Source organism: Tympanuchus pallidicinctus, unplaced genomic scaffold, assembly GCF_026119805.1.
Source record: "Tympanuchus pallidicinctus isolate F22 unplaced genomic scaffold, pur_lepc_1.0 scaffold4, whole genome shotgun sequence".
NCBI lineage: Eukaryota > Metazoa > Chordata > Aves > Galliformes > Phasianidae > Tympanuchus > Tympanuchus pallidicinctus.
This window is the reverse complement of record NW_026294758.1, coordinates 33,325,602-33,338,694: the sequence shown is the minus strand read 5'-3', so window position 1 is coordinate 33,338,694 and position 13,093 is coordinate 33,325,602. Positions and strand designations below refer to the sequence as shown.

General features: G+C 40.1%; 1 protein-coding gene and 1 long non-coding RNA gene across 2 annotated transcripts; one reads left to right on the top strand and one right to left on the bottom strand.

Annotated features, from left to right (window-relative positions):
• Positions 1-3,272: 3,272 nt before the first annotated feature.
• On the bottom strand, positions 3,273-12,555 carry LOC128089607 (fructose-1,6-bisphosphatase 1-like). Its single transcript, XM_052701219.1, has 7 exons — positions 12,347-12,555; positions 10,155-10,317; positions 8,386-8,478; positions 7,229-7,372; positions 5,897-6,034; positions 4,635-4,754; positions 3,273-3,664 (listed from the first exon to the last, which is right to left on the bottom strand). The coding sequence occupies exons 1-7, from the start codon at positions 12,514-12,516 to the stop codon at positions 3,473-3,475; spliced, it is 1,020 nt and encodes a 339-aa protein (XP_052557179.1). The 5' UTR covers positions 12,517-12,555; the 3' UTR covers positions 3,273-3,472.
• LOC128089630 (uncharacterized) lies at positions 4,699-10,195 on the top strand. Its single transcript, XR_008210622.1, has 2 exons — positions 4,699-4,798; positions 9,721-10,195. It is a non-coding gene; the product is annotated as an uncharacterized LOC128089630 (long non-coding RNA).
• Positions 12,556-13,093: the final 538 nt, after the last annotated feature.

The following is a 13,093-nucleotide window of genomic DNA, read 5'->3' as shown; positions in this document are numbered from 1 at the left end:
GTAAATAAGTTTTTCTTCATGCTCAGCTTAAACTTGTTCCTGTTTGTGCCCATTGCCTCTTGCTCTGTCACTGGGCAACTCTCAGGGTAAGGAGGACTGGTGAGCAGGACCTCTCAGATAGAGTAGCAGGCAGATTCCATCCTCAAAAACAAAAAGGTGGGAAATGAAAATTATCTGGAACATTTTCTATTTTCTGTGATCTAGTTAAAAGTCTGTTAGGCCGTTCACGTATTCTAGAACACCTTTTGCCAGGACAGGAGCCTTTCTTTCTTTCAAGAGACTTTGAGCAAAAACAAAAAAGTTATATTTACAGAGCTGTGGGATAGATCACGGTGAAGCTATGAATAAAAGAAGGGAAAGATTCACATTGGATGTGTAAACAAATCTGCTGGTTTAAAATACAACCACTACATTCTGCAAGTTATTTCATCATCATAATGGTTCTCAGCATGAGGAGTACTAAAATGCTCTTAATGCAAAATCTCTTTCCTGTGTTGCACTGTGGTCCTCATCAACTTAGCAAATAAAATTTGTCAACGGTGTGGGCGTCTGTGTACTATGGCTTCTAACATTTGTCAAAAACATCACGTGTAGACCTTCTTTGTATTGATTCCAAGTGATCTTGCACACTGGTCAAAAAGACAAAGTTCAGAACCACTTCTAAAGTTTGTTTTGGAGTTAGCAGTTCAAAGAGTGTTCAAAGGTCATTGTTTCCCTTGTTAGTTCTTTTTTTTTTTTTTTTTTTAACTGAAAACTTCCCAAATGCTTTCTACAGCTGTGGGTAGTTCTTAGTAAGTTTAGAACACCTTAAGGTACAGCTTGAACAACATTTCTTCAGTAAGAAATGTGGTTATATAAATATGTAAGAATCCTCTAAATGATAAAAAGCCCTACTGTTAATCTATATGAAATATTATTATTTAATAGGTGGAAGAGAAACAAGTAAGATTGTTTTTAAAGTGTGTGTCAATAAAGTGGATTGTAATAGGACAGAAAGGATACTAAAAATAAAGCAACTTAATTTGATGGGTCTGCAGATCTATCTCCTAATACAGTGATTACACAAGAGTTCCTGAAGCTGATTCCCACTGCCATTGGTATATAGGGTATCCCTGCACCGTAAAGGTGACACCTCTTCTAACTGCTCATAAATGTTAGTTGCTTGGATGGTGCTGCCTGAAATTAGAGCTGGTGACCTTTCACCAAATGCCATAGTTCAGCATCTGAACAGGGCCAGAGGTAGTGCAGGAGCTGAAGATGGATGCCCTGCCAAAGCAAGCCCTTCTGCACAGCTCTCATACACCAGAATAGCCCTGCAAAGGAACTGTGAATGAGCTGATGGAGGAGTTCTCCCTGAAAGTGGCTGCATGGGAGCTCTTCCTATTATGGGTACATATATTACAGATAGAAAGAAAGAAACAACTCACAACAAAGCACTCACTACAAAATGTCAACCCACAGGGAAAAAAAAAAGCAAAAACACAAAACACTGGAAAATGTCTTGGTAAACACAGGCAGTATTGCTTTTCTTTCTATAACCTTTCCCTGTTGCCAGTATGTTGTCTTAAAAATAGATGTATGCAGCCCAAGGATTCTTGAAGGGGCTGAGGGTGGAATACAGCTGAGGAGTTACTATCGATGTTTGAAATGGCTTGCTGTTGGATGCTGTCTATCTTAAAAGTTGGGCAATGGGCTGGTGAGATACTGTAGTCCAGACTGATCTGTGGAAAGGGGGGAAAAAAAAAACAACCAAAAACTGTAAGGGCTCCCAGCTCTCTTGTTATTAGAGTCCAATTAATGAAATTAATGAAAGTATCCAGTTATGGCTCTGAGAACAAATTGAATTAAAACCTTAAGGGTCTAAATAAATTGTGCAGTGTAGAAACAGTCACATGCTTTGCTCTAGGAGCAGCATCCAAAACATCAGTGGAGTCCTTCCTAGCACCATGCCTGCTATGGCTGATTTGGTGAGCAAGAGGCCTTTTAGAGCTAATGAGCTAATGCTAGAGCCAGTAAACATGGAAAAGCAGGAGGAAGAGCCAAGCAGTTCCCCAGAAGTGCTTCAGGATGGAAGTGACATCTCCACCCACACCCAGCACTTCCATGCAACCAAAATGGAGACTCCCTCTTCCTTTCAAAAACACAAAGAAAAAACAGATGCAAAAACTGTATTTTATCTCTTTTACAAAAGTGAGAGCGTGGCTACACCCCAGTGTCTGGTGTCCAACCTGAGTAGGCAGAGGGAGCAGCACTGGCCCTAGCATGAGCAAGACAGCCTGTGGTGAAAAGGCTGGGATACAAGAGTGACTACGCAGGCAGTAGTCCAGCTGTCCCATTTGCCTGGTCACATGGGCCTGAGTCCTCTCCCACCTGACTGCTTCCTTGTTTTCCAAACTGCAGCATGGCCTGTGGAGAGCTAGGTGCTGCTCAGGACCAGGCACATGTCTTCACAACATTGATAGCTAGAGCACAGGCAGAGTGAGAGCTAAGAGGGGATGGTCAGGACAGTCCAGACCCTATAAGGCATTTGCAGTCCTGGACAGCTGGACAATCCATCTAGCTCCCAAGCACTAATGTTGTGTTCCCAGCAGCATGCTCTGAATCAGCACATTAAATGCAGGCATGCTTTATGGGAATCCTCACAATTTAATTCTGCTTCCACAGCACAATTCTTTCCTTCTGTGGTAATGAATGTTCTCAAAATAACGCAAAGAACACCAGGTGAGGGTTGCTAGTAGAAGAGATGTTCTATTTCAACCAGATTAATTTCTGGCAATGTGGTGATGATGGCCATGGAGCAGAATGGTACCAAGCTGCACATGCTGTTTCTGAAATTCAAAATCCTCCCCCAAGATATCTCATTTTCCATTTCCCATCCTTATATACCTAGATCTGATGGAATACAAGCTGGCTGTATTAACAGGATGTATCAGAGTTATCATATATTAATGCGCATATTTCACAAATGTTAACTCTTGGTTAGGATAAGTCCACACTGAAGTACATTGAATAACTTGTAAGGCCTAGAAACAATGTGAGAAATCATCCATATTATCCTTTATATTTTCATCAAAGAACTATGGACTGGTCAAAGAAGGGCTACTCAGTGTAAGAGGCCGTAAGATCTTTAGAAGAGGACAGAATAAGATATTCTGGAAACCATATTGTTTGTTTGAGAAAGTTAGGTATCAGCGAACATAGCACAATCTTTTCTTGTATCAGTGATTCTATGTAATTAAAAAAGATAAATAAAAAACCCAAACATTTTCCCCTTGTTTTCTTTCAATGCTTCCTTTAATACAACCTTTTAATGCCTTTTGTTTTACAGTACAACCGCATTTTAAAAAAAAGCTTATGAAAATGTGGCTTATCCCCTTTCTTATTACAAAGGTCTAACAGACTTGCAATATGTTCTTTGGTTTAGCTTTAATGCGTTCCTTCCCATCTGCATAGTGACTGCAGCAGGCCTTCTTCAATTAGCTGCATGTTTTTTGACAATTTCCAGGTACTCCTTCACATCATCGGGAGATCCCAAGACAACAGGCACTCTTTGGTGGATATCCTCAGGCACTATATCTAGTATTGACTGATGCCCTGTTGTTGCTATTCCCCCCGCTTTCTCAATAACAAAAGCCATAGGATTGCATTCATAGAGCAGTCTCAGCTGTAAGACAAAAAATCAAAATGACAGTGGTCAATTCAGGCAATGCTCACAATCACATAACTATCTGGCAATTGATTTAAAGCCAGTCAACACTTGTAGTACTCCATAGTTAATATAAACTTGACTCCAGAATTGTGTGGATTTTTACTGTAAACAAAGCAGAAAGAATGCTGGATTTGCTCAGTTTGAGTGCTTTCTCCACAGTTCATGTTTGCACTGTGGTCTTTACAGAGAGATAAAGCACATATGTAAAGCACAGCCTTTAACAAGGCAGCAGATCATATAGTAAGAAAAACAGTGACCCTGAGTATGCCACTAGGTTTCCCTAATGAGTAACTGCATCTTATCTGCAACCTGAAGCAATAATTTATGGACAGTTACAAAACAGATGAAAGGTCTTTGCTGAATAAATAGTCACCCGGTCAGCCCCTAAGAGCGTGCTTTTCCACAGGGGACTGTCTGTTGCCCTGCAGAAGCAGCCAAGCATGGTTCCTCCAGATGAGGCAGCACCACTAAGAAAAAAATATAGAGGTTTTCCTGTTCAGCAGAGCTTCTATAAAGGAGCACATTACATTTAAGCTTCTGATACCTTGGATTGTAATAGGAATTTCAGCTGGAATTAGTGTGAGCCCTTTATTTAGTTTCATAATTTTTCCACTTAACTGGGGATACCAGTGTTTGGGCAGAGATGGTATGGAGAAGACTGCTTAAACAAACATTCCCTAGCGTGTTCCTGCTAATGATCCATACTCATGTGAATATAAAGAAAAATCAGTTGAAACAGGCTAGAAGCAGCCCTAAATTGGAGTCTGACAATAGGTTGCTGTTTCCTGTGATAGAGTGCAGTGCATATCAGAGATACAAGCTTCCAAGTTGTAAGAATTACATTCTGGAATCAAAATACTGATCTGTGACAGTGAAATGTCTATGTAATGCAACTTCTTCTGTAATCGTACTTTTGCAGATTTACCTTCCCTTTAGGACTTTTGGAGTTAGCAGGATACAAAAAGATTCCTCCATACACCAGTGTGCGATGTACATCAGCCACCATAGATCCTATGTACCTCCCACCATATGGTGAACTGCCATCCTATAGAAAGACATTCAAATAGACATAACTTTTGAGCACATCAGGTTAGTCTTTTTTTTTTTTTATCTTAGTGATTGTAACATCTAACTCCTTCATATTGCAATTCATAGTATTCCAAGTAGTTTAGGTTAAAAAACTCAGTTTCTTCTTCATTTTCTAACTGGGAAAGTCCAAGAAAAAGAACAGATGGAAGATCTCAGAATGGATGAGTGGTTGTGCCAACAGCAGACAATGCTATCCAGTGCTCTAACCCTTGGAAAACACTCCATTTTTAGTAGCAAAAAGATCAAGTGGTGGAAAATGGTGTTGGGTTTTTATTCTATTGTAATGAGGAAAAAGAAGTAATTGTTAGTAATACTTTTTACCCTTTTGCTTCAGTTTTCAGAGCTCTTTTGTCAACAAAAAGTTAACATTTGACTACTAAAATTTGTTCCTCAATATACTTAGTGTCTGACAGTATCATTTTAATATCTTGATAAAAAGCACCTTAAACCTAGAAGTCACCAGAAGAAATTACCAGTCTTTGTTCAGGAAGTTGAGTGTGGAGATGAACATTAAAATACTACATGTTGACATGGTTATTCACACAATAATTGCAGTGAGGACAGAAGGAAGGTGTAAGAATGGACATGTTTCTGTGGGTATTCCTCAGAGCTTCAGGCCTTCCGATACCAGGAAGCTGCATGACCACAAAGCAGACTTGAAAGAACATGAACTTTTCACGTGAGAGGCCCCTGGGGACACAGCCCATGTTATTACTGAGCACAAGGCCAACATCCTTCCACATCTAATCAGATGCGGCAGTGGGGCAGCTGCAACCTAAAATGCCTGTAGAAAATGTTTCTTCATCACCATATGACACTTACTCTCTACCACTGAATGCCCAGTTTTAACTCAGGCCCCTGATTAAGATAGAAAATCAGAAAATAAAGAAGAAAAGGAAGAAAAAGCAGAGGTGGAATACTGAAGATCAGCTGCTCTAACTGGCAGTCCTACACACATGGATACATTTTAAATAGATTTAAAAAGAAGAAAACAAACAAGATCTGGAATGTCATATGTGAGGCAGTAACTGATGTTAAAGCAGGAATTGCTAAGTGTAACTTGTGATCAGAAAGATTCTCTGAAACTGCACTTTTTACCTCAGGAAATTTCTTCTTCCTGAGATACTCAGTGACTGCAGAATCAAAGTATTTGGCATAGCCTTCATTGAGACTGTAGATATTCCCCTTCTTCTTGATTTTCACATCCCTATCAACCAAAATGAATTCTCCAATTGCCTAAAAATAAGAAAGAAACATAACATGTCAATGTTGTTTTCTCATTTATTTACAAAGTGAAAGCCAATCATATACACAGCTTAGGAAGTAATCACTAGAGCTGCTACCTACTTTAATGATTCAATATCTGTGAAGAAGGCGGTATTTGCTATTTAGATGCAGTTTAGAGCAGGAATCCTGGGGTCATGCAAGCTTCTTTATACTACCATTTCCAGCTCTGTCTTAGTTTTTTATATAAAACAAAAATAATGCTGTTGCCTGTAAATTCATTTAGCTCTCCATATTTTTGTTAAACTCATAACAAAGGAATGACTATGAAGAGTTCAGAAACTGAAAGTGCCAGGTGAAGCAATGTGCAAATGTTTCCAAATAGATTCTAATGCACTCTAGTTTGTCCTAGCTTGGGCTAACTAGAAGACTGAAGCCAGGAGATCTCTGTAGCCAAGGGCTGGGCTATTTAATTTTCAATGATGTAAATGTCTATGTTAGTTAAAGCAAACAAAATAACATTCATACATGCTAAAAGCTGTCTCCTATCTGAATATAAACAAAAACACATGCAGCTAATTAAGCTCTTATTTTACAAGGAGCACCATATTGTATTTCCTGCTTCTTGACAGCTGCAGGTTCTAAACCTTAATGCAGGCAAGTGCTACATTCTGGTTAACTGATAACACAAATATGGGTTATTATAGCAAACAACTTTCTGCTGTGGTCAGTATGCCTTTGATTTTAAAACTTATACATCGATGTGTTCTACAATGTCTAACACATTCACACACATCACTTACTCTTTCACTCATCACGGTGAGATCTGAAAATATAGAATAAAGTTAAGAATATCTGCTTCAACAGTTTACTAAGGCCCTAGCATTAAGAAAAAAAAGGCATAAAAAATATTCAGCTGCATTCTGCATTGCATAAAATACCTTGCTTTAAATGCCACATTATTTGACACACACTGTATATCTGCTTCCCTAATTTGACTGTCTTTCTATTGCTGAATCACTGACTGCAGCAGGCAGAATGCAAAAATCTCTTGATCTTAGTTTTGACAGGTTACAGAATGTACTTCATTTTTCCACATCAGCTTTAATTTGAAAATTGCTCCCTTGACCTTTTTGATGAACAAATGAGTCTTACAGACTGTACTTTGTCATCCCTAACAAACAAAAAAGCAGAAGACATTCTCACCGGATCAAGCATAAAACAGTTGACACCTCCAGTGGAAGTAGCCAGTACCAGCATTGTGGCACTCCCATAGAGAGCATAACCCGCTGCCACAAGATTACGCCCAGGTTGTAAAGCATCTTTCCCAGTAGGTTCATCAGGGGATACCTAGATTAAGGAGCACAAAAAATTACTTCATTTTTTAACTCTGGTATATAATATAACTGAACTCTGAGATAGGAATAATCTTCTACTACATATCCAAGCACAAATGCTTTCATGGCTTACAACTAGGATTCCTAGTAGATGTGTTTTATTATTGTATGCATTATGTATAATGAACAAATTATATGGAAGAGACAAACACATTCATCTAGAAATGCTCTTATATAAGCCTTGTTGGAATGCAGGAAACAGGAAAGGATTAAGATGATAATATAGAGCTGCGCACCTCCTTGTAGGTGGTGATGAACACAACTCAAAGCAAAGGTCCAAGGCATAGTTGAAAAGCAAGCAATGAAAAATGACTCACGGAGTTTACAGCTGAGCAAAATGCCTAGGGTAGTTTTATTTTCCTTTGCTTCATCAAAAAACGAATTGGAAAATAGTTACTTTGAGGGATGTGAGAACATACAAAAGATGATTAAAACAGACAGTTGGGTGTGTTTTTATCTGACTTACTGTTTCCCCCATCTTGTGACATGTAAATCCAGTATTTCAGGCTTTTCAGACAAGGTTTCTGCCTTTCAGAGTGAATTAGACACATGCTATATTTCAGCTCTGGTTTATATTTGAAGCCTGTCCTAAGGCTAACGTAACTATTAGTACAGAGAAAAAGAAAACCTGAAAGTGCATTTCCCATGTAGATAACAATCACATGGTATTTTGTCTCAAGAAAATTATTTATGAATCTAATACTAGCTATGTTTGTAAGGGGTGACTCCTCTAGCTGACTAATTAAGTATCAGCAAGTCTTCCATATTCTTCTAATGTTCATCTCCTAATATAGTGATGCAAATCTTTTATACAAGCATCTGAAACAGCAGATTTAACTTACAGTCAGTCGTGGAAAGTCTCTCTCACAAATAAGTAGTTAGATTTTATTAAATTTTCATATGCAATTCTATTTCATTCAACGTGCACAATAATATTGTTTCCCATTCTATAGGAAAGCATTTTACCTTTCTATAGATGCCAAAGATGGTCCCAATGGAAACAAGACAGTCAATGTTAGATGATCCATCCAGAGGATCTATGCAAACTATGTATTTACCCTAAAAATATAAAATGTGTGACATAAATAGTAACATTATTTGCTTACCTCCTACAAATAAAAGTATTCAGTAGGTTAACATTCTCAGACATTTCCAAATCAATATAAATTAAAATGCTCTTGTAGATTACGAAGGAACAAAATTCTATAATTGAAAGAAATGTGACCTGCATTTCATTCTTGATTGCAATTGTGATTTGTTGCCACAGTGGAATCTGGGGAGTCCTTAAAGTAAGTAACAAATGATGAAACACCAAAGCTATTGGGTTTTTTTATTTTTATTATTATTTTTTTATTTAAATAGTTAAATAATTACTTTAGTTTCATATATCAAGTTAATGCTGATCCATTTTCATAGACATCCTCTAACATCTATTATTTAGCCTACATTTTCTCACCCCTAATGAGACTGCATGCTGAATTTTAAGCAAAAGGACAAGTTTATCTTTTTATTATTATTAAGAGCTAAAACTAGAGGGATTAAATGACACCTGACGTTTACTGCATGTTCTACTTTAGCAGCTTAACAAAGCCCTCTGCTCAGAAATGGACAGGCACTCAGAAATTATTGCAGCCAGTTCCTGGTTTTGCCCTGTGGGCTGGATGCTCGTCCCCCCAGAAGGGAGTGGTTTCTGCCTATGGCTTTATTAAGGATACTTGCAGACAAAGGAAACTGCCAGTACAGGGAAAACAGCTGTGCTTTTTATGTAGCTCATTTTTCCCTTATCCTGTCCACAATCACTAATAATCATGCATACTGTTTTTGCATGTCTGCTTTTCATTCAATTCAATCCTGTAAACCGGAAACCTTTTTAAACCCAGAAATGCTATACTCTGCTATCATATGGGTAGGAATTCTGAGAAAAGTGCCACATTACCTCACATTTTGTTTAAAAAGAGGCATTAGCATCGAGCCTCCCTCAGTGATCTGTGAGGATCTGTAATCACATTCATTCAGATCTAAAGCAAACTTAAAATTTATCCAACGCAAACACAATACATTTTGAGGGATTTTCAGCAAAGAAAGAGACAACTGCTTTGTTGTATAACAAATGTTATACTTCCTAGATTATGTTTGCTGTTTGTTTTCTCTATATTTTTTGCTAAGATTTTTTTAAATGCCAGAATATTAGTCAGCAAAAAGGAACTACAAGCATTCAAGAAGTATATGCAGGCCAGGACATATAATTAAGATCAAAAAGTCAGAATGATTTTTTGTGTCATTGTAAAATCTTATTTTCAGGGCTTCTGGGAGAATTTGCCTAAACTGGAGAACAGAAGATCTGATCTGCAACAAATAGGTACCCGGTGCTTTACTGATACAGCTCCTTTACAAAAGTGCTGGATGGACTCAGAGTGCAGCTCCAGAAATCAGGAGAAAGAAACATGAAAAACACTTCCTCTGTAATTAGGAAAAAGTAGGTAAGAAAGAAAGTGGAGAGAAACAAATTTAAAAATCCGGTCTTGGGAACAGAAATAGCAGACAGGACAAACACAGGGATAGGAGAACACACGCATCTACAAAACAACCTAACTGAAAATGGTTTGTGTGTACCTATATGGAAAAGGACATGGTCTCTGAAATTTTTGGCTCAGTTTCATTTTCCAATATTTGAAAAGATACCATTATAAAGATTGATCCAAAATCAAGTACTGAGAATTTTTAACACTACCAACCCTTCTGTCAGCTTCCACTATTACAGCATCCTTGTTTTCTTCTGACACAATAACGCATGTGCTGAAAGATGACTTGAGCATGTTAATCACCAAATCGTTGGAAAGGATGTCCAGCTTCTTCACCTGATCTCCTGTCACATTGGTAGAACCAGCAATCCCATACCTAAGTAAGGCAAGGAGAGAGCGACTGGTCAGAGGAGGGCACTGCAGCTTCCAAAGCAGCCCACTTCTGACAAGTCTGTGCTTGAACAACATCGTGCAGAGGAAACAGTACTAAGGGGTGATCTCTCAGGTTTCTGCACCTGTTTTTTATTTGCTGTCCAATGGATCCTTGCTGATACCTGCGAGCATTACCTGTGTCATGAAAAATCTAGAACTGAAGGTGAGGTACACAAAATAAGGAATCATTTTTAGTATTTAGTATTTAATATTTAGTATTAATAGTCCCTGAATTATAGACACATACAGCTACAGCAGGCTGTGAAGGCTGAATTACAAATCTGGGTTACTTTATATAAACTATAAGACGCAAATGTTGTCCCTTCATCCTACCTCCAGTCACAGCTGTTTACTATAAAAGCTAAGATTTTGCTAGAAACTATATACTTAAGAAGTGAATGTGACCATGTGAGTTACATTGTAACTTCTCAGCATAATTTACTCTTGATAAGCTGTTCCATGTACAAATTCCAGAACAAACACTTTGCTCACACATAAATCAACAATTTTATGGTTCAGTGTTTTCAGCTTTTCACTTCAAGCTATAAACATGTCTTCGACAATAAAACTGAGAAACACAAGCACAAAACACAAATAAAGCCTTGCCAGCTAATCAGAACTACTCTGTCTGGCATCAGGAAGTACCAGGAGACCTTGTGATAGGCGATGTTGAAAGTGTCCGGAAGAGAGACCAGGAAGTTCAGTTCTCAGCAGAGAAAAACAAAGATCCAGCTCTGCACACATTGAGATTTCTGCAACGTACTTCAGTCAAGATATACTGATCAATCCAAATACTGGTATTTCAGGTCTTTTGCAATAATGCTGAACTTAGGAAAGCAGCAGTGTGCTGTGTGCAGGAGACCTGCCATGACTCCCTATGTGTCTGTTTGCCTCTGTTTCTACTATGGCACCTTGAACATTTTTTCTGCAAGTGCAAAAGCGTTTCTAGAGAGTGTTGTACCTCCAACTCTAACTTTGGAGAGGAAGGTAGGGAGTATGCTCCACATGTGCCCAGCAGCTACAGATCCCACACCCAAAGTGCTGGGGCTGAGAGGGGATATGCCCAGCATGCAGCCTGTGGGACATGCAGTGCGCAGACATGGAGCCTGCGGTAGCTCAGCACAGCAGCAAAGGGAGACATGAGGAATGGTACATTAGCCATAGCAAACAAGGGTGGAGGTGGGAATCCCTGTCCTCAATGGTCAGAAGAGCAGGCGCTGGAAGGAGCTAGAATGTAACAGTGAGAAAGTGATCGGAATTATGTAAAAGTAGAAGACAGAGCAAACTACTTCAAAAATGCGTCAAGTGGAATATCCTTGTTGTCTCCTGGAGTTGCTTTTATTTTGTTAACTTCACTAAACTTTTCAACTCTCTAATAGTAGTATACACTTTGTAATAAATACTACTCTGTATTGCCTTCACCCATACTATGTTTTCCACTACATAGTGCGTACATAGCATGGTACTGCTACATCTTTCATTAAGTAATGAAGCAGTTTATATCCATACTATGGTGATTTATATCACTGAGTTGTTATCTACAATAGTTTTACTTTTGTTTTAGCACCTCGTGAGGTCTGATTTCAAAACTAACACGGCTTGATGAGGCGCCACATAGCACAAAGCAGTGCACTGATATGAGCTATTAACTCCACTGAGCAATAACTCAACTGAATACACTTTGCCTTTCATCCCGCTCCTTTGGTTTTCTTGTTCAAAACACTTACACCTAGTTGATGAAGGTGTGTGTGAGGGTCCATCAGCAGCAGCGACTGCTAAGGGGACCAAAAAGCAAGTAATACAGCTCACTGCTCCTGGAAGGAGATGCTGTCCGAAATGCTGCCGCAGTCCCCAGAGGAAGGTGGGAAGAGCGGAGGGACGACAGCGCAGCCCGATGATTTATGTTCATCCCACCTCCCGCAGCGCCCAGCCGGCAGCCCCGACCCCCTGCTCGGGGCAGGAGCGTCACTCACAGGTTGGCGATGCCGGCCTTGCGCACAGCAGTGGAAATGGCCTTGACGGCGGTGCAGAGCGAGTTGAGGAGCTGCGTGAACTCCCCGGTGCCTTTCGCCCGCCGGCCCTCCTCCATCACGAAGCGGGTCATGGTGATGACATTGGTGTCAAAGGCGGAGCGGTCCGTCATGCTGCCGGCGTGGGTCAAGAGACACCGCGGTCCCGCCGCCGGCTCCGCACCTACATCCGAGGGCGGGACCGCGCCCCTCCGCCCGCTCCCCGCTCCTCCCACCCCCCGCTCCGCCCCGCAACCGACAGCGGCCGGTCCTTCTCTGGGATCGACGCGGCGCCACGGAGCGAGCCGGCGGCTGCGGGGTCGCGGCGCGGGGGGTCACGGCCCGGGCTGTTGCAGCTCAGAGGGCGTCTGCTCACCGCTCTCAGGCGTAGGGTTTGGATTTGGGGCTGTCGTGTGTGTGGCCAGGAGTTGGACACGATGATCCATGTGCGTCCCCTCCAACTCGGGGTGTAGTGTGATTCTATGAAATACTGTTGTTACAAAACCCCAGGAACCGAGACCCTCCTGAATCCCACTGCTTTTGATTCTGGTCTTCTGAACTGTGCAGTAAAGCAAAACAATACATTTCACTGCTTACTTGATCAGAAAAAATGTACACACTAAACCAAGCTTACTCAACAGTTGAGCACAATCTTTCTCTTCAATCTGAAAAATACAAATATGGATGTAAGTGGTCTACTTGTTACAACGT